Raw genomic sequence first — 18,471 nt, forward strand, 5'->3', positions numbered from 1 at the left:
AACAGTCCAGCAAAAACATGAATAGTCATCTTTATAAATAAAGCATATTCCTAGATTTTTATGGAGTGAAATAAACACTTTCAACAGGCCACATAAGAAGCATAAAAAGGCAAAAACAAAACTACAAGTTGCATTTCCTGTTACATGAACATTTGGAACGGTTTACAGCAGTTGCTCCACAGACATGAAATCTCATGCCACATTATGTAAGAGTTACAGTGATGCTTGCTTTAGCAAAACACTACTAATCAACATTGCTCATACCTGCGGTTAGGGAATTGAACACACTTCTTAAGGTGTGGCCACATATACTGTTCTTTGGCAGGTTTTCATGGGTAAAATCCAGTCGTTTCCATAGAAATCCATGGGATTGGGAACTTCCCCATGCATTTTTCTCAACAGCTTCAGGTTGGATTCCCCATGTTGACCAACAGAAAGCTGCTTGGTTTGAAAGTGACGTCTGTGTGAGATGTGCTTCATACGTTGAAACATTACAGACATTATATAATGGACATTTTTAGCCTGCAAAACTTTGCTAATGTGCCCATAATTTTATTTTTCAGTAGTCTTAAACTTCGGTGTGTAACACATCCTGCACAATGTGGGCTATCAACATTAATAATACCCCATATTGTGTTTCTTTTTTTTTATTGTGCATTGTAGGAAAGGCCCAAGTGATAGTAGTAAGTTGATAAAAAATATCTAACTTATTGAAATATGAACTAAACTCACAAAAACAATGTTCACTGCATGAATAAACATGGAACCAACAATGACACACCCAAAGTCTTCCAGGTTTGAAATGTTTTTGTCCAGAACAATATGTAATCATGTAATCCATAAAAAGTAGCCTAACTGTAATCTGATTTAAAATGTAATAATTACAAGTGCTTAATTTTTGGAATCTGATTACATAATCCAGATTACATGTAATCAGTTACTACCCAGCACTGCATATACAATTCATACACTACATGGCTGAGTACATATCACATAAGTGCATAGTGTATAAATGCACAGTGCATAGTGCGTAATTTGGGATGCAGCTTATGCACTATATACTCAACGGTCTAGGAATTATGAATTATATATGGTTATTTTGCCATCCAACATCATTCTGATGGTGATCATTAAGTGCATCATCTAGGTATTTGAAGACACTTTTCGGGATTATTAACTAATATGTAATTATCACACTATTTATACCACAAAATAGCTTTGAAGAGTGCATAAGTAACCAAATTGGAACGCACCTATAGAAACTTGGCTCTTTTGACTACCCGCAACACCCCTGCATCAAGGCACAGACATTTCTCTTCAAGAAGTGCTAAAATCTAGTGTTAATGTTATGTTGTTCGCTGTTAAGTGGGTTTAGTGAAATAATGAGTGTAGAAGGGAGAGTGTGAAAGTGAGTGATCGTGTAGAGGGTTAATAAAACTCTGACCCAGATTGCTGGCCTCGTTCCAGCAGGCACCATCCCCACGGCCACGCCCACAGAAGAGGAGAACAGGAGCTCTGAATGACTGTGTCAGCAACACTGAGATCTCGCTCTATCGCTCTCATACACACAGAGACAAAAAATCCTGTATGTTCTGACTATGCAAACGAGATCTGTCTTTATCTAACTCTCACTGTCCATGCAAACAAAAAGAAACTGGACAAACCTGTACTGGCTTTGATCCATGCATAAAAGGTCAACATGCACCTATTATGAATGACCACAAAATCTGATCTGCCCTAATCCTGAAATGGCACAATGACTGAGTGTATTTTTCATGACTGTGAAAAATGTGTTTGTGGCACTGGTCGTAACTCAAGCCCAAACACAATTCAGCATAGCGCTGTATTAAAAACAGCATTAGCCAGCACAAGAGTGTGGAAACTGCCACTGTTCGCCTCAAGTGCTTTCAGTTCTGTTCACTGAGTCATAAATGCTGCAGGCAGGAGGACAAATGTGCTTCACAAATCTGTTCCAGTGTTAAATCACCTGATTGGCAGGAATTTGTCAAAACAGCATCCACCACGAGCAGCGTGTCAAAACTCATTAATATGCCAGCGGGACAGAAAAACGCTCAAAAGCGAAACCTCAAGAACTGGTTCGGTTCTATTCGTCACCAACTAACTTGTGGTTTGCAGATATGAGCTAAAAGTGAACTCTTAGCAAGGGTGTAAATGCAGTCGCAAATGCTTGTATAAACTTGACATGTGCACTTTTGTTATATGGCGGTAGTAAGAAAAAACCTTGGTACTTACCATGTTACCTTCAAAAGTGTGTTGTTATTAGGGTGGTTATATAAACATATTAAAAGCTTTGACTTTAACAGAATCTGATTTGACTCCAGATCCAGTGTGAACAAGTGTAGACAAACACCTTGAGTGTTTTTGCACAAATTAATTGGTCCACAAGGTGGCAACAATATCTAGGGCTTTTTCACAGTTGAAAAAAACAAAAGAGACGGAACGAAAAACTACTGGAGGCGAATACGAAGAATAGACTTTCGTGTTTATGAGCACTTGTGTGGGTTAAGATATACACACAATTCTAGTTTAAACGAGTACAAAGACATTAACCGTTCATAACTTCTGGAGAGATATAGCACAGACACTGGACAAAGATGATTTTTTCTAGTACACTATAGTGTGTTGAGTTCACACATGCTATCAAATAGTGTATGGGCTACGTGTTTAGCTACTCACAGTATACTTTGGGCTGGGGTTTTCCAGGACCAGGATTAAGAACCACCGCAATACGATTAGAAAATAATAAGCATGAACAACTAAAAGTCACCGACGGACATGAACACACAAGCTAGTACAAATCCAAAACCCACTCTGAGATTTCAAAGAAATAACCGGCTGATTAAGCACATGCCACACATTGGCAACGAGCATTGAGCTCAGTCAAGGTCTGCCAATGCATTCCCTCTGTGCACAGCACATATCAGACTGCAAAAATCCCAAACGCACAAAGGAAAGCACATATTAAGCTCTAGGCAATATTATTGTCTCATTAATAATTTAATCAGACTGCTAGATCACACAAAAAAAAAAAAGCCAAAACAGCACAAAATATAACCTGAAGCTATCAAAATGGAAACATTAAGTAATTATTTATCATTTAATCAACTGATAAATGAATTCCGATGGTAAGAACCGCGCAAGCTTGAATCCAATCTATTTGAAGTCTTACTGGAATGTAAGTTCAACTAAAGCCACCACTCAAAGTGACCCCAGCAGCCCTGTGGTGTGATGCTCGAGCCGTTCCCAGAACCGCTATCAGGCTCTGCCATTATAATGCAAGACAGACAGTTTGTTTACCAGATTGGACGCAGAGGCCTCAGCGAAGGACAGTCCTCTGGGGATGATGAGGATATGATCCTGCTCCTTACTGACACGAACCTACAAGTTTTAAAACACACAAATAAGCAGCTGTTTTTCCTCTCCTGATCAAGTTAGTTCACGGTTTCTTCATCTATTCCAACAGGCATCCGGATACTTTGTTTTTCCTTCTTTAGCACACCTGGTTAAGCTATTCAGCATGAGTGCAGATGCTGTAACTACAGCATTATGAAGAGAAAAAGCATCTTTGTCCATTAACAGCCATTCAAAAGTAGACATGTATAATTTAATAATAACTTAATTTGATGATGAATGGGAAAGCAGATATCTTTCTCCATGTATTAAACTGGGAGTGTCTGATTAGTGGAACTATAATGTTTATCGCCTGCAGGAATGGATTGCGAAACCCTGGATTACACAATGTACATAATTCACTTTCACTTCCTTGTTCTACAATATTGACACCAAAAACAAGTATAATATTTAATCTATGGCAGCGATAATAATTATAATATGCTGTGCCTTACTGTAACGTAACAGCTTGTGAAGTGGGCCCAACTGAACAGGTCCACTAGTCTGTAGAGGCAGGCCAGTTTGCAGCGGATCTGTTTCTCTCCCTTGACCATAGTACTGGACTCCATGGTGAACATGTCGTTTATTGGGGTGACCATGCCCAAACCTGGGAAATAAGAGCAACAAGGGACAATTCAAGAACAGGTTTTTAACCATTTTATAAGATGGACTTCACTTAAAGATTTATTAGCCCACTTAAGCGCACAACTTGAAACTGACATTTCTATACTGCTGAAAATGGACAACAAACGGGTGTAATCGATACCTTGATACTAATCAAACTCAGACTAAAAGCAAGTGCTGTGTCCTGATTAACTGATAACACCTTGAGTGTGTCCATGAAACACTGATATGCCTGAATCTAATAAAGATGTTTTTAGTTAAGACTGATGTAGTTTATACAGCTAAAAACACTGCTGTAATCAATTTACCGTAGCTTATTTAGAACCTTGAGGGATTCTGGTCAAAGAACAGTAAGGAAATCGAATAATAGTATAAAAAATAAAAAATAAATTCAGCCATACAAAAGATCCAACTACAATAAACACAGTCAGCACTTCACATCAAGAATACTCAAGACTTTTCAGAATGGCAGTTTGTATATTACAGAACTCTAGTTGCAAAAACTTTCTATAACTCATTCTAGAGCTCCAGTTGATTACGCATTCCAAAACTCTTTCTTGAGTTTCACTGTTCCAGAACTCATTTCAGACCTCCAGTTATTACGAGTATCAGGAAATCATTCGCAAACGCCAGTATACTTTCCATTCCAGAACTCTTTCTTGAGCTCCACCTGACTAAACGTTCCAGAATTCGTTGTTAAACTCCAGTTCACTAGAAACATTCATCCTTGAACTTCATATGACTAAATGTTGCAAAAGTGTTTCCAGAACTCCACTTTACTAAACATTTCAGAAAGCATTCTAGAGCTCCAGCTGACTTAACATTCTAGAACTCAACCTTGAACTCCAGTTGACTAAATAATCCAGCACTTTTTCTAGATCTCCACTGGCTAAACGCTCCAGAATTAAACTTTGAACTCCAGATGGCTAAAAAAATCCGTAGCTCATTTCAGACTAGGGATGTGCGCGACGACTAATTTGACTGTCGTTTAAACAAAAGTTTTGTATCCGACTAGTCTAAAAGCAAGAAACCACCAAAAGATGGTAAGAAGAAAAAACCTGTGTGTGTGCGTGTATTATATATAATAGCCTATATTTTAAATACTTAAAATATGAATCACACTGTCAAATCCCTCAATGAATTCCGCTTGCCGCACACTTGCCTAGCGTTATCATCATTTCATTTTAGGCGGTCGTTAAAAAGAAAAAAAAAAGAAGAGCATACACTCAACGTCGGCCAAAGCATAGCTTATTTATTCAAATCAGCTGGGGAAATGCAGAACAATAGCCTGACAGAATTCTTAATCTTCATATAACGTTAGCCAACATATTAAAACACAAGTCAAAAACAATAGGAAGGTTTATCAAGAAATAACAGTAAAACGGCTTTTAAAAACGTACTTCGTGTAGGGTATATCGTCTAAAAACAAAACGATGCAACAATGCCCATTTTACTTACTCAGACCATGCGTTATTTGTTCAGTGAGATTTTCAACGTGGTCTGGTGAAATACGGGACCCGAGCCGATTAACAATAAAATTCCTGCACTTGAAAAAACGCGCTCGGCAGGAACTGAAGTCGCAGGCACGCAGAGATAACGAAAAGCAAGCCAATAAGAGTTTGAAATGGGGATGGGTGATATCTTACCGTTTGCGATATACCGGTAAAAATTATCCCCACGATAAGAATTAGTCTTCCTGCGATAATAACGATAAAGTCTAGTTGTGACAGTGCGGAGCGACATCACGGAAAGCGGACGTGAAATTGAGGAGTAGCAGCCTATATGGCTAAATTAGGAGCTCGAGCTCCTTTTACAATCGGTAACTGGTTTGGTTAGGGCTGTACGGTGCACAAAAAATCGGTTTGAATAAATGTACTACAGTAACATGTGTGCGATACAGTTTTGCATGTGTATGAGCCTGTTTACAAAATTGTTGTCCAAAAAAGTATAAAAAATATAATTTATTGACATGCTTTTTCTTCAAATTAACTTAATAACATAGTCGAGTGTTTGAAATACTTCTTCTTGTGACCAGACGTGGTTTCATATTACAGAATGATAGTATTATATACAGTGATAAAGGCCATGTCGATTAACATTGCATTATAAATATACTTTCCTTATAAAAATACCCAAGACCGAAGAACACCGATAAACCATATATTTTGTGCAGTCGTATGTTTATTTTCCTGAAGTTTCATCAGTTAAAATGTCTCTACCTCCATTGCGCGTTTTATTCATCGCTAACTGGATACCTTCCTGGAGCATCTTCAGTAGTATTTCTTCTGCTATGGATATGGGGAGTTTCTGTGCAAGAGCACCCTCCGGCTTCCAGTATGAATTAAACAGTCTTTACATTACGTGTGAACTCATTAACCTCTTAAAGGGGTCATATGATGCGGCAAAACATTTTAGGAAAAAAACTTGTATTTTTTGATGTCATTACATTGTTTAGAGCATTAAATAATATATATTGCTATTGATATTTCTAAAAAAAAATGACAGTAAACATCAGTTTACAAATGGTGAATTAATAAAAAGACATGCCTGTATTTTTAATCTATTCCTTTTTTTTATAGGGTCCTTTTTTAAACAATAATAGGGCCCTATAATATGTTCTTAATTTTTATGGTAATCAGATGAAGGCATAAAACATTAATTTATCCTAATCAAGTGAAAATTAAATCCTTTTATTTTTTGGCAAACAAAGTTCTGCACAACAGAGGTTTACTGTTAAAATTAAAAAGAAAACAGATGTACAGAAAGATTTATTTTTATTCCTTTAAAAATAAATATTTATTAATATTTATTAGCAGTAGTAGCATTGAGACTTAAGACTGGTAAATAGTACTATATTCTGACAGTTTCTTCACGTTAAACTAAACTTTTATTTTGACCGGTTGCCGTGACGAACTTGCAGCTGCTGTGTATGTGAAATGACGGTAGTTTTCTCAAATGAAACTGTAAAATGCTAATGAAGTGACTCTCAGAGCAGCTGGAGATGACATTTGTGTTCATATCATCATATAGGTGACACAGCAGAAGCTGAAAACACCACGAGCGTCATCCGCGCTTTAGTATGCGTGTAGTAAACAAAACAGTGCGCCTCGCCATCCGCAATTCAATCATTGCGAAATCATGGCGCCTTATGCGTGATATCAAATGCTTCCGCAGATTTATAGTATTACTTATAGCATTTCACCTGAGCATTGCGAATCACGCGTATGGCCATGATAAGCTCTGAATGAATGACAGGCTCTCTGTTGTAACATCGCGCAAGGTAAATAAGGGTGACATCTAGTGGAGAAGATTAATGATAAGATTCACGTTAATCAGACCTTGTTTTAAATGTGTGCTGAAATAAACACCGGAACAGATCGATTCGCGGCATTTGAGAATCGATATCGAATCGACGTCATTTAAAAAAAAAACGATTAATCGAAAAATCCATTTTTTTTGCCCAGCCCTACTAAACATTCCAAAAGTGTTTGCAGAACTCCACTTTACTAAACACTGCAGAACTCATTCTAGAGCTTCAGTTGACTAAACATTTTGTAACCCATCTTTGAGCTCCAGTTAACTAAGCATTCCAGAACTCATCCTTGAACTTTAGATAGCCAAGTGTTCCAGAGCTCTTTCCAGAACTATACTTAAATGCTCCGGAACGGCATTTGAGAATCGATATCGAATCGACGTCATTTAAAAAAAAAAAACGATTAATCGAAAAATCCATTTTTTTTGCCCAGCCCTACTAAACATTCCAAAAGTGTTTGCAGAACTCCACTTTACTAAACACTGCAGAACTCATTCTAGAGCTTCAGTTGACTAAACATTTTGTAACCCATCTTTGAGCTCCAGTTAACTAAGCATTCCAGAACTCATCCTTGAACTTTAGATAGCCAAGTGTTCCAGAGCTCTTTCCAGAACTATACTTAAATGCTCCGGAACTCATTTCAGAATGCGTTATAGAACTGGAAACTTATCCAGCTGGATAAATCTAGAGCTCAGTATACAGCACAAGATTGAGAACTGCTGCTTTCAAAATCTTCACTGAACAGACCTCATATGTGCAAATGTGGACAGCCATTATTCAAAAACCACAACCATGACACATTTTAAATGGCCTGTTTTTGCAACTTTGTTTACATAAATGGTGTGGGCAAAGAGAGGAGGGCATTGCCATTTATATAATTTTTATATCTAAATAAACTATCAATGTCTTATTTTTAAACCTCATACCTTTTTCTATTATATGCCCTAGATCTGTACATAGTCTACATACACCTAATGAGATTTAGGCTATGACTTTGAATGTACAGTAAGCACTGAAAGGGGTTCACTGAAGTTCTGCTGATTAGTTCTGCATAGCAGAGCGCAGAGAGAAAACAGATACATGTGCAGAGGGGCTGGATGAGGTGATAAGGGAGGGAGAAGTAAGATGAAAGAATGCAAAGGCTTTCCTGAGTCGGCTAGTCATATTTCCTCCCTCAATGCCTGTTTATGGGAATATCTGTTATTTAGCGACCTGCATAACTCTGAACAGGTGGAGGAGTGGGGCAGTCTGGGACATCGGAGGACTGGAGGAATGTTGCAATCTGTTCCTGTGTAGATGAGCCACACTATGGCGATACTCACTGAGGGGGGAGGTGGAGAAGCCGGCTACGGAGCTGGCCATGAAGAAGTCTGCGATCTGCTGCAAAGCGAGCAGTCCTGTGGGGTCGTTCCCCTTGTTCATCTGTTCTTGGATCAGTCCCTCTAGCTCATCCCTAAACGCCTGAAAGAGAAAGAAAACATGAGATTAGAGATGACTCACACTGTAATGAGAGATGGACACAGAGCTGTAATCCTCTCACGCTCCTGCATGTTTAAACCCTCTGTACTCCGTTTTTTCCACTTGTATCTTGACAACTAGTTAAGTCTATTAACCCATAGGCCTACTCCACTTACTCTGAAGAGCTGGAGGAGACTCTCTACAGAAAAACAAGGAAGTGAAGGATGAAAGTACCATCTTAAATTCTTTGGGTACATCCAAAATTCATTTTCAGTCCACTGGAACAGTTTATTTTCAATGTTTAGGGAAGGAAACCATCTGTAACTGGTTTTAGAAGCAGTACAAAGCTCTTCTGTATGATGCACTGTCATTCTGCACACCTGCTCGGAGTCTCGAATGAATCTCAAATGAATCACAGGATAAACAGACACTGACAGAGCGCTCAAACTGACACAATGCCTCAGTTACAATGACTGCTCGTTCTTACTTACAGAGACTCACAGACTTGTCTTATTTACAGGTGTGAGTAAGTGTCTGGATGTGAACTGAGGCATGTACAGCTTCACTCGACACTGTATTTGAGATTGGTGAGATCCTAACATGCAAACAGTATGCAAAGATATATATGCATATCAGAAAAAGGAAGGTAAACTAGTCTCAGCAGGCACGCTCTGTTCACTGATGGCCTGATGTTTTTTGCACATAAAATGTCAAGCAGTAGTAAAAATCTGGACTGATTGGTTTTATGCAAACTGCAGGTACTGGGATAAATAATGGCTTTTTGAAGTTGTTTATATGGTACCGGATTGCAATAAGCATCAATGAATCACTAGATTTGCCAGGTTATTGGCATCAAATGTTTGAAAGATACTTTAAGGCACTTAGAAAAAGTTAACATATTCACAAATAGAAATAGTTTGCTTTGAGCGTAAAATAAATGAAAATAATTTAAAAAATAGACTAAGTTTGATTTCTGCCAATTTTTTTTTACCATAGAGATTTTTTTTTTACCCATATTATAGTGGGAACAAATATTTGAGATAATTCTTCCTACAGACAGTAATAAAAAAGAAAATGGTCGTTTCACAGGTCTAATTGGGTCATTCTTGGCCAGAATTTCATGCAAGTCTGGCTATGCAAGACTACAGGAAAACAAATGTAGATTCCTCTTCAAATCTACGGATTCTCTGTCCATTCTGGGATGTGTTTTTGGCTGATCTATGTGTCCAATAAAGCACTTTAACGTAACACCGCAGGGGCATCCTAGTGCGCACCACAGGTCTAGAGAGACTGAGCTAAAGAAAGTCTGATTTCCATAGTCACAGTCGCCAAGCAGCCACAGGGAAATGGGCATGGTGTTTGTGTATCCATGTGCGGGCCGTCCCTGCCAAACTCTCAAGTGACTTTGTGTGTGTGTGTGTGTGTGTGTGTGTGTGTGGGTCAAGAAAGTTCGCTGGGGCTTGATTTCCTAATCTAGGGTTAAACAAACTACACGGGAAGCAAATTAAATTGGCCCTTAAGTTTGTTTGGATTTGAATGAGAGCATCATTCATCAAGCATACACTGAAAAAAAAGAGAAAGAAAGAAGCCATAAATTCATGACGTTAATGCCCACGTAATAGCCCAAAAAGTAAAAGTAAAGCACATTAACAGCTGTTCGGTGACATTTTGCCCAAATTTCACTGCAGGGTGAAAGGGTTAGTTTACCCAAAAATGAAAATCCTGTCATTAATTACGCACCTTGTCATTCCAAAGACCTACGCCAAGACCTTCATTCATCTTTGAAACACTAATTAAAGCTTTCTGATAGGGCTGTGTATCGTTTAAAAATTTTCAATATCGATACCAATACCTTGACTTCGATACCGGTTCCTAAACTATACTTTTTTCGATACCAATGTTATGAAATCAATTTGAACTAGATTACATTATCTAAAAAAAAAAAAAAAAAACTTTGGTTTTATTTTTCAGCTTGTTGATGTTTATACAAACTCCAAGGCTCATCTCCTGAGCCACTGCACAAAGGAACAAAATGTAACCAACACAATAAATCAGTGCAAAATAGTTAATAAAGCTCAAATAGTCTTCAGTTTACACATCTGTTAGGCTACATTTACACTACTTAGTGTTCATTTTAAAATGCATAGCTCAGACAGAATCATTATTTCTATTTATTTTCCACTGATTTACTGATGAGCATTTGCAGCTTCCAGCGCTGTCTGCTTGTGTTCTCTCTTCCATGATCGCTGCTCTGATAACATATTTAATTTCAGCAGCATTGCATGGCCAAAACACACATTAGACGGCAATCGGAAGTTATTACAAACACTCGATGGTGGTTTAAAGTGAGTTTTGAGTAAAAGCGGAATATAAATCTTATTTATTGTCTTATGTAGCATGATGCTACAGTTTGCATGAATGGTCACATAATGCTGCAGGCTTATTGGCTCATTGACGCTGATGAGATTAACCCCTTAGGTATTGAATTTGGTACCGAACGTCGAGACGTTTTTCGATACTTGATGGTATCGAGGCAATTCGGTGCCTAAAAAGTATTTAAAATTATGGTTGAACCACTGATGTCACATGGACTATTTGAACAATGTCCTTACTATCGTTCTGGGCCTTGAATGTGTCAGTTGCATTGTTGTCTATGAAGAGGGTTGCAAAAAGATGGAAAATTTCCAGTAGATTTCGGAAACATTCCAGAACTTTGGGAAAATTTCCTGGATTTTTTGTAATCTTCCAGGGATTTTTTAAAGTTTCCGGAAATTTGCCACCCCTTTGCAACCCGTGTCAGTAAACTCTCGAATTTCACCAAAAATATCTTAATTTGTGTTCTGAAGATGAATGAACGTCTTACAGGTTTGGAACGACATGAGGGTGACTAATTAATGACAGCATTTTCATTTTTGGGTGAACTATCCCTTTAAGTGTGGGTAAAAGTAAAAGTGATGCTTGTCTTGAACTAAATAAACTAAAATAACTGAACTAAAAATTTTAGCAAAGTGCTTTAGAGGTGAACTACATCATGATGTAAGATTAACCATAGGAATCATCAAACATGCCTCCAAAAAAACAAACCTGCAGCCAACGTAGGGATACGCCATCACAAAAACATGGGCTAACATGCCCACACTTATAATTTGTATATTTTTTATATTAAAATTATAGATCATTTTGCACACATTTTTAATTGGATGCTTTTTCTTACAACACAAATATGCAATAACAACTGGATATTACACAGTTATTATAATTTTACAAGCAACTTCAAGAATCTGGACTCCAAAACAGCATAAACAAGACAAAAGATCAAGAATTGGTTTGTGATTTTAAACCCATTCTTACTGATGCTACCAACACTATCACAAATCACTCTTGCAATTTCTAAAGTTGACAAGCGGAATTCTCAAACAAATGTCATTGATTTTGCACGGTCTAAAAATGCATTCACTACCGTTTGGGGTCGGTAAGAATTTTTAAAGAATTTTTTTAAGAAGTCTCTTATGCTCACCAAGGCTGCATTCATTTGATTAAAAGTGCTGGAAAACAGTAGTATCGTTAAATATTATTACAATTTAAAACACATTTTTCTATTTTAATATATTTTAAAATGTAATTTATGAAAGCAAATCTGAATTTTCAGCAACTGCTGGTGCTCAAAAAACATTTAATATTATCATCAATGTAGAAAACAGCTTACTATTAATATTCTAAACCATTTTTTTCTGGATTATTTGATGAATTCTGTTTGAAAGAACAATTTAAATCAAATTGAAACCTTCTGAGACATTATAAATGACTTTACTGTCACTTTTGACTAAGTGAATATATCCTTGCTGAATATAAGTAGTTGTTTTCACAATGCGTGGGAGTTGGATTTATTTGCCGCATGTGACAGATGCCATCCATACAGCTTAACTTGTATTGAACTCTGAACATTCCTTTAAACACAGTATGCGTTTGCTGAAATGTCTGCAGGAGTGTAATCTGTGCAGTATGCTCACTGTAATCTCTCCAGTGTGTGTTAACTAATCGCGCGTGTGTGTGTGCGCGTTCACTATAATCTCTCTCTACTGTAGGTCAGAGGTGCTTCGCTGGCTGGATTGTGTTTATATACAAGATGTGGAAGTCGGTGGTGTGCGTGTAATAGGGTGTGGTCTTCCAGATGGCTTTTATGGTGCAACTGGCTTTGTACGCATGATTGAGCTGTAACTCGAAACATCACACCAAACACACAATTAAGCGACTGACAAACCTACTCATCTGACAAGAATAAACCATAAATCTTTCATTGTCAACAGAGAGGCAGTGTAAGGTGCAACCAGCTGGGTTCAAAACCACCTTTAGAAGTTCATGCCGAGTTTTTAAATGTAAACTTCATGGCAGTGTGGCATTTACTCAAAACCACATGGCTCGAGACAACCTATAAAATCTATAAGTAAACACTTTTACTTTGAAAGCACATTCTTGCTGATTAAATCAGTGGGAAAGTGGAAGAACATCCCTGTACAGTACAATAACTTTACAAAACATTAAAAATAAAGGTTCCAAAAGGGTTTTTCGCCATAGAAGAACCATTTGTGTTTGCCCAAAGAACCTTTCAGAAAAAGAAGAAACAAAAGAACCATTTTTTTGTTAGTGTGATGAACACTTCACTAACTAAAGAAACTTTGTCCACTGTAAACAGCCTTTTGTGTGTTGAAAAGGTTGTAACCATAAAAGTCATGGAACCATAGATTCCAATTCTAGGGTGAATAAAGGTTATTTTATTGGAATTGATGGTTCTTTGAAGAACTTTTAACATCTATAGAACCTTTCCATTGCACAAAAGGTTCTTTACAGTGGAAAATGTTTTTTTTAATACTTTTTAAAGTGTTCTTCACACCAAGAAAAAAAAAACAGTTCTGAGACCCATTCACTGAAGGATAGGGTGTGGTCTTCCAGATGGCTTTTATGGTGCAGCTGTGGCTTTGTACGCATGATTGAGCTGTAACTCGAAACATCACACCAAACACACAATTAAGCGTCTGACAAACCTACTCATCTGACAAGAATAAACCATAAATCTTTCATTGTCAACAGAGAGGCAGTGTAAGGTGCAACCAGCTGGGTTCAAAACCACCTTTAGAAGTTCATGCCGAGTTTTTAAATGTAAACTTCATGGCAGTGTGGCATTTACTCAAAACCACATGGCTCGAGACAACCTATAAAATCTATAAGTAAACACTTTTACGTTGAAAGCACATTCTTGCTGATTAAATCAGTGGGAAAGTGGAAGAACATCCCTGTACAGTACAATAACTTTACAAAACATTAAAAATAAAGGTTCCAAAAGGGTTTTTCGCCATAGAAGAACCATTTGTGTTTGCCCAAAGAACCTTTCAGAAAAAGAAGAAACAAAAGAACCATTTTTTTGTTAGTGTGATGAACACTTCACTAACTAAAGAAACTTTGTCCACTGTAAACAGCCTTTTGTGTGTTGAAAAGGTTGTAACCATAAAAGTCATGGAACCATAGATTCCAATTCTAGGGTGAATAAAGGTTATTTTATTGGAATTGATGGTTCTTTGAAGAACTTTTAACATCTATAGAACCTTTCCATTGCACAAAAGGTTCTTTACAGTGGAAAATGTTTTTTTTAATACTTTTTAAAGTGTTCTTCACACCAAGAAAAAAAAAACAGTTCTGAGACCCATTCACTGAAGGTTCGTTGGCTCATCAAAAATGTTTTTTTCATGGTATCCATGCAAAAAAAAACCTTTTGGAACCTTTACTTTTAATTCTCATGTTGTGTTCTGATCATTTTAACCCGAAGAAGATTTTCTTTTTCCTGAAAACGCTAGTTAATGTTTTCGCATTGGACTAAAACTTGACTTATCAAAGAGTTTTTACACGTGGTGTTCCCAGACAAAAATGGTCACCTTCAAAAAACGGCTTCTCATTATTCTATATTATTACCAAATTCAGGATTCAATATTTTCATCAACTTGTTTTCTTTCAATTAGTTTTGTATTTCTTTTTGGAGCTAAGTGATCATAGGTCTCGTTTTTTGAGTGAATATTTCCAAATTTATCCACAATTAATGCTTTTTTACTCAATTTAGGTGCATAAGCTCAAATTAATGAGGCCTGCGATCAATCAGTTCCAAAAAGAAATACAAAACCTGTTGCTGAAAGGCAAATAACAGAGAAAACATGTTAATAAAAAGATTGAGTCCAAGATTTGGTGAGAAATAGCATAATATGAGATTCAAGCCCAGTCATTTTCCACTGGGAACACCAAAGTGTCATTTTTGTGTTTTCTTACTGGACTCTGTAGTATCTGCGTGACCCTTTTCTTCTGCTCCATCATGTTAAAGTCTTGTCGCAGATCTGGTGACATGTTGCGTGCACGCAGGTATTCAGGGTCGTTTTCGTTGATGCGGTCGAAGTAGCCCTCCCTTTTCCCCACGCTGGGGGCCGGAGGGGTCGTCACAACCCCCTGTCTCGAATCGCCACTCATCTCTACTGAATTTTCCTGCTGTCTTCACCTGGAGAGAAAGAGAGAGATTTAGTTTGAGTATGCGCATGTTCGGTGTGGAAATGCCATTACTCTAAATACTTATATTTGCCCATCCCTAGTACACACCTAACAATACATACTGCACTGACTGAATCAAAAAAACCTTAGAGAGGAAACCTGTGCACTTAATTTGACAGGCAAAACGGTCTCGATCAGTAATGCCCCAAGGACAGACTCATCATCCCACACAACACGCACATAAGTCCACCGATCAATACAATAAAAAAACAGCCAACCGCACATTAGCTGAACTCGCTTCCTGAGAGTATCTGTATTCACAATGGACTTGGTTCTTTGTTCACCCTCGACAAAAAGAAAAGAGGGACTGTCCCGCCAACAGTGAAGGGTGGTGTCAGGTCAACCAACAGGAGGGCAGCACTATCCTATAACACTATCAGGTTTAGTTAAGCCTGATTTTTGTTCTCTCTCTCTCTCTCTCTCTCTCTCTCATACACACACTATTGTTTCAGACATGTGGATTTCTCTCTCTAGTGTGAGTCAAGCTGTAGAGCATTAAAAATGTCAAAGCACTGAATTTCTCCAGATGGTCCACTACCATTGGTTTGTAAGATTTTTCAAGAAATTAAAGGTGACATCATGAAAATCTGACTTTTTCCGTGTTTAAGTGCTATAATCGGGTCCCCGGTGCATCATTCGAATGCAACGTTTTTGTATTCGAATGTGGATTTTTATTTTAAATTCGATGAACATTCGAAATTCGAATTATTTTTTGGCAGCCCTACTGTATATTACGCTGCTGCCACACAGATCTAATATAGCCTAAGCATGCCATTTCTTTCCCAGCTGTTCACCTTCACAGACATAACTAACTGTTTTTGTAACTCATGTGTGTTTTTAAGCGCAGTAAGACATGAAAGAGAACTTAGTTTAGTACTCACATGACGGCCGCTTTTGGGCGCTCAGAAAACCGTAAAGGCCGATCAGAAGTTGAAACTAATATGGTTTAAAAAGCATGATTTCAGAGCAATAGACATAATTAAAACCAAACATATGTTTTTTAGCAGAGTATCCGAGGAAGGAGCTGTAAAGGCACAGCACTATTCTGGAAAAGGGGGCGGGGAGCAGCAGCTCATTTGCATTTAAAGAGACATGCACGAAAACAGCCTGTTTCTGCTTCCACTCAAAATTTAAAAATGATGTAATAAGTGATTTGTGGGGTATTTTGAGCTGGAACTTCACAGACACATTCTGGGGCATAATAGGTCTCCTTTAAGACTTTTATCCATCAAGGACGCACTAAATTGATCAAAAGTCATAGGAAAATGCATTTACGATGTTACAAATTAGGTCTAATTCAAATTAATGCTGTTTTTTTAAACTTTCCATTCATCAAAGAATCCTCAAGATATCATGAAATTTCATGTTTCTTGAGCATCAAATCAGCATCACAGGAAATTACAATTGCATTTTAAGAATTACATTTAAACACATTCCAACAGAAATTGCAATAACATTCCTCAATTTTTACTATAATTTTGAGCAAATAAATGCAGCCTTGGTGACTATAAAAGACTTCTTTGAAAAACATTTTAAAAAAATCATACAGATCCCATACTTTTGAACGGATCTAAAGATCCGATTTAACCATTTTTCTACTCAACAGGTGAAAAAAGTAAGTTTGATCAAAGAAAAAGCACACCTCTCCTGAACAGACGACATGATTTCAAGAACCATTCATTCATGGGGCGAAGTTGCCATTCGAGGTTTCTTCAAATCCTTAATCCTAGATATCTTAATAGTGACGCTTTGCAAACTCCAGACAGTTGTAACAGACAGTGTCAGGCATTTCCCAGGCCTCGGTAAAAGCTTTCACCTGTACCTCTCTAGGCTTTCACACTCGCTCTCTTCTGCGATTCACTCTGGAGGGGCTTTTTTTCTCTGCTGTACGTGGCTAAACTGCTCATTCAGGTCAAATGGCGCTTGTAAAGATGGTTCAGATTAGAGACACACTACTCTGCCAGAAAGAAAAAAAAACACACACACATGTACAGAGGGTGGGCTCAATAAATAAGCCCAAGCCAACAACGGCAATACCACACTACACATTTTTAGGCGTGTGGAAAAAAAAAAAAAACACGTATCAACCTGAATAAGAGTTGCATTCTTGGCGGAAAAGCCAAATAAGCACAAACATAAACAAATACAAATGCTAAAATGGATCAAATAAATCTAAAGGGGAGAGATTAAGGGGACGCCGCTTAAGTTTATTATGCTGTCAAGACAACAAACTGCACGCATACACACAAAGCACACGTGTTTCAACTCATGATGCAATATCAAACCTAGCACTAGCGACAACTGTTGTGCCGATGGATGACGACAACTCTGACACACCCACCCAGAAACAGAAACACAACACACAGGCTGCCAAGCCTGAAAGGCAGAACAACTCTAAACAATGACAACAACAACAGGTGGGTGGATATTACCAGACAATAACCACAGTATTTGTCCCTTTAAGATCCAAAAATTAGGTTTAGTCAGCCTTATGTCGTTTCAAAGCTGCCTTTCTTCTACAAAACATAAAATTAAATGGTTATGATGCTATTTCCCGTAAAATGAAAGTGAAAGAGGAAAAAGAGACACCTTTAAAGTAGTCCATATTAAAATAATAGTACTTTTATTCAGCAAGGATGCATTAAATTGATCAAAAGTGACAGCAAAGACATTTATAATGTATTTCTATTTCAAATAAATGCTGTAAACACAAGAATCCTGAAAAAAATGTTTCACGGTTTCCATAAAAATATTAAGCAGCACAACTATTTTCAACATTTATAAAAATAGGACATTTCTTGAGCAGCAAATCAGCATATTATTATGATTTCTGAAGGATCATGTGACACTGAATAATGAAGTAATGATGCTGAAAATTCAGCTTTGCATCACAAGGATAAATTGTATTTTAAAATATATTAAAATAGAAAACCGTTATCTTAATTTGCAATAATATTACAGTTTTAACAATTTTTTTTTTGAGCAAATAAAAGCAGCCCTCGTGAGCATGCGAGACTTTTCAAAAACATTCATTTTTTTTATTTTAACGACCACAAACTTTTGCGCAGTAATGAAGTCAT

The 18,471-nt window shown here is 37.4% G+C and overlaps 1 protein-coding gene across 2 annotated transcripts in view; it reads right to left on the reverse strand.

Moving 5' to 3' along the window:
* add3a (adducin 3 (gamma) a) overlaps positions 1–18,471 on the reverse strand; it is a 79,318-nt gene that overhangs the window by 11,864 nt on the left and 48,983 nt on the right. For both annotated transcript variants that reach the window (XM_016295229.1, XM_016295228.1), the window contains exons 2-5: positions 15,119–15,341; positions 8,671–8,809; positions 3,867–4,018; positions 3,319–3,399 (exon numbers count right to left, since the gene is read on the reverse strand). In XM_016295229.1, coding sequence (XP_016150715.1) covers positions 3,319–3,399; positions 3,867–4,018; positions 8,671–8,809; positions 15,119–15,313 — 567 coding nt within the window. In that variant the 5' untranslated portion in view covers positions 15,314–15,341. The remainder of the gene's footprint in view (positions 1–3,318; positions 3,400–3,866; positions 4,019–8,670; positions 8,810–15,118; positions 15,342–18,471) is intronic.

This window comes from Sinocyclocheilus grahami, unplaced genomic scaffold (assembly GCF_001515645.1).
Source record: "Sinocyclocheilus grahami isolate Dianchi unplaced genomic scaffold, SAMN03320097.WGS_v1.1 scaffold332.1, whole genome shotgun sequence".
Lineage (NCBI taxonomy): Eukaryota > Metazoa > Chordata > Actinopteri > Cypriniformes > Cyprinidae > Sinocyclocheilus > Sinocyclocheilus grahami.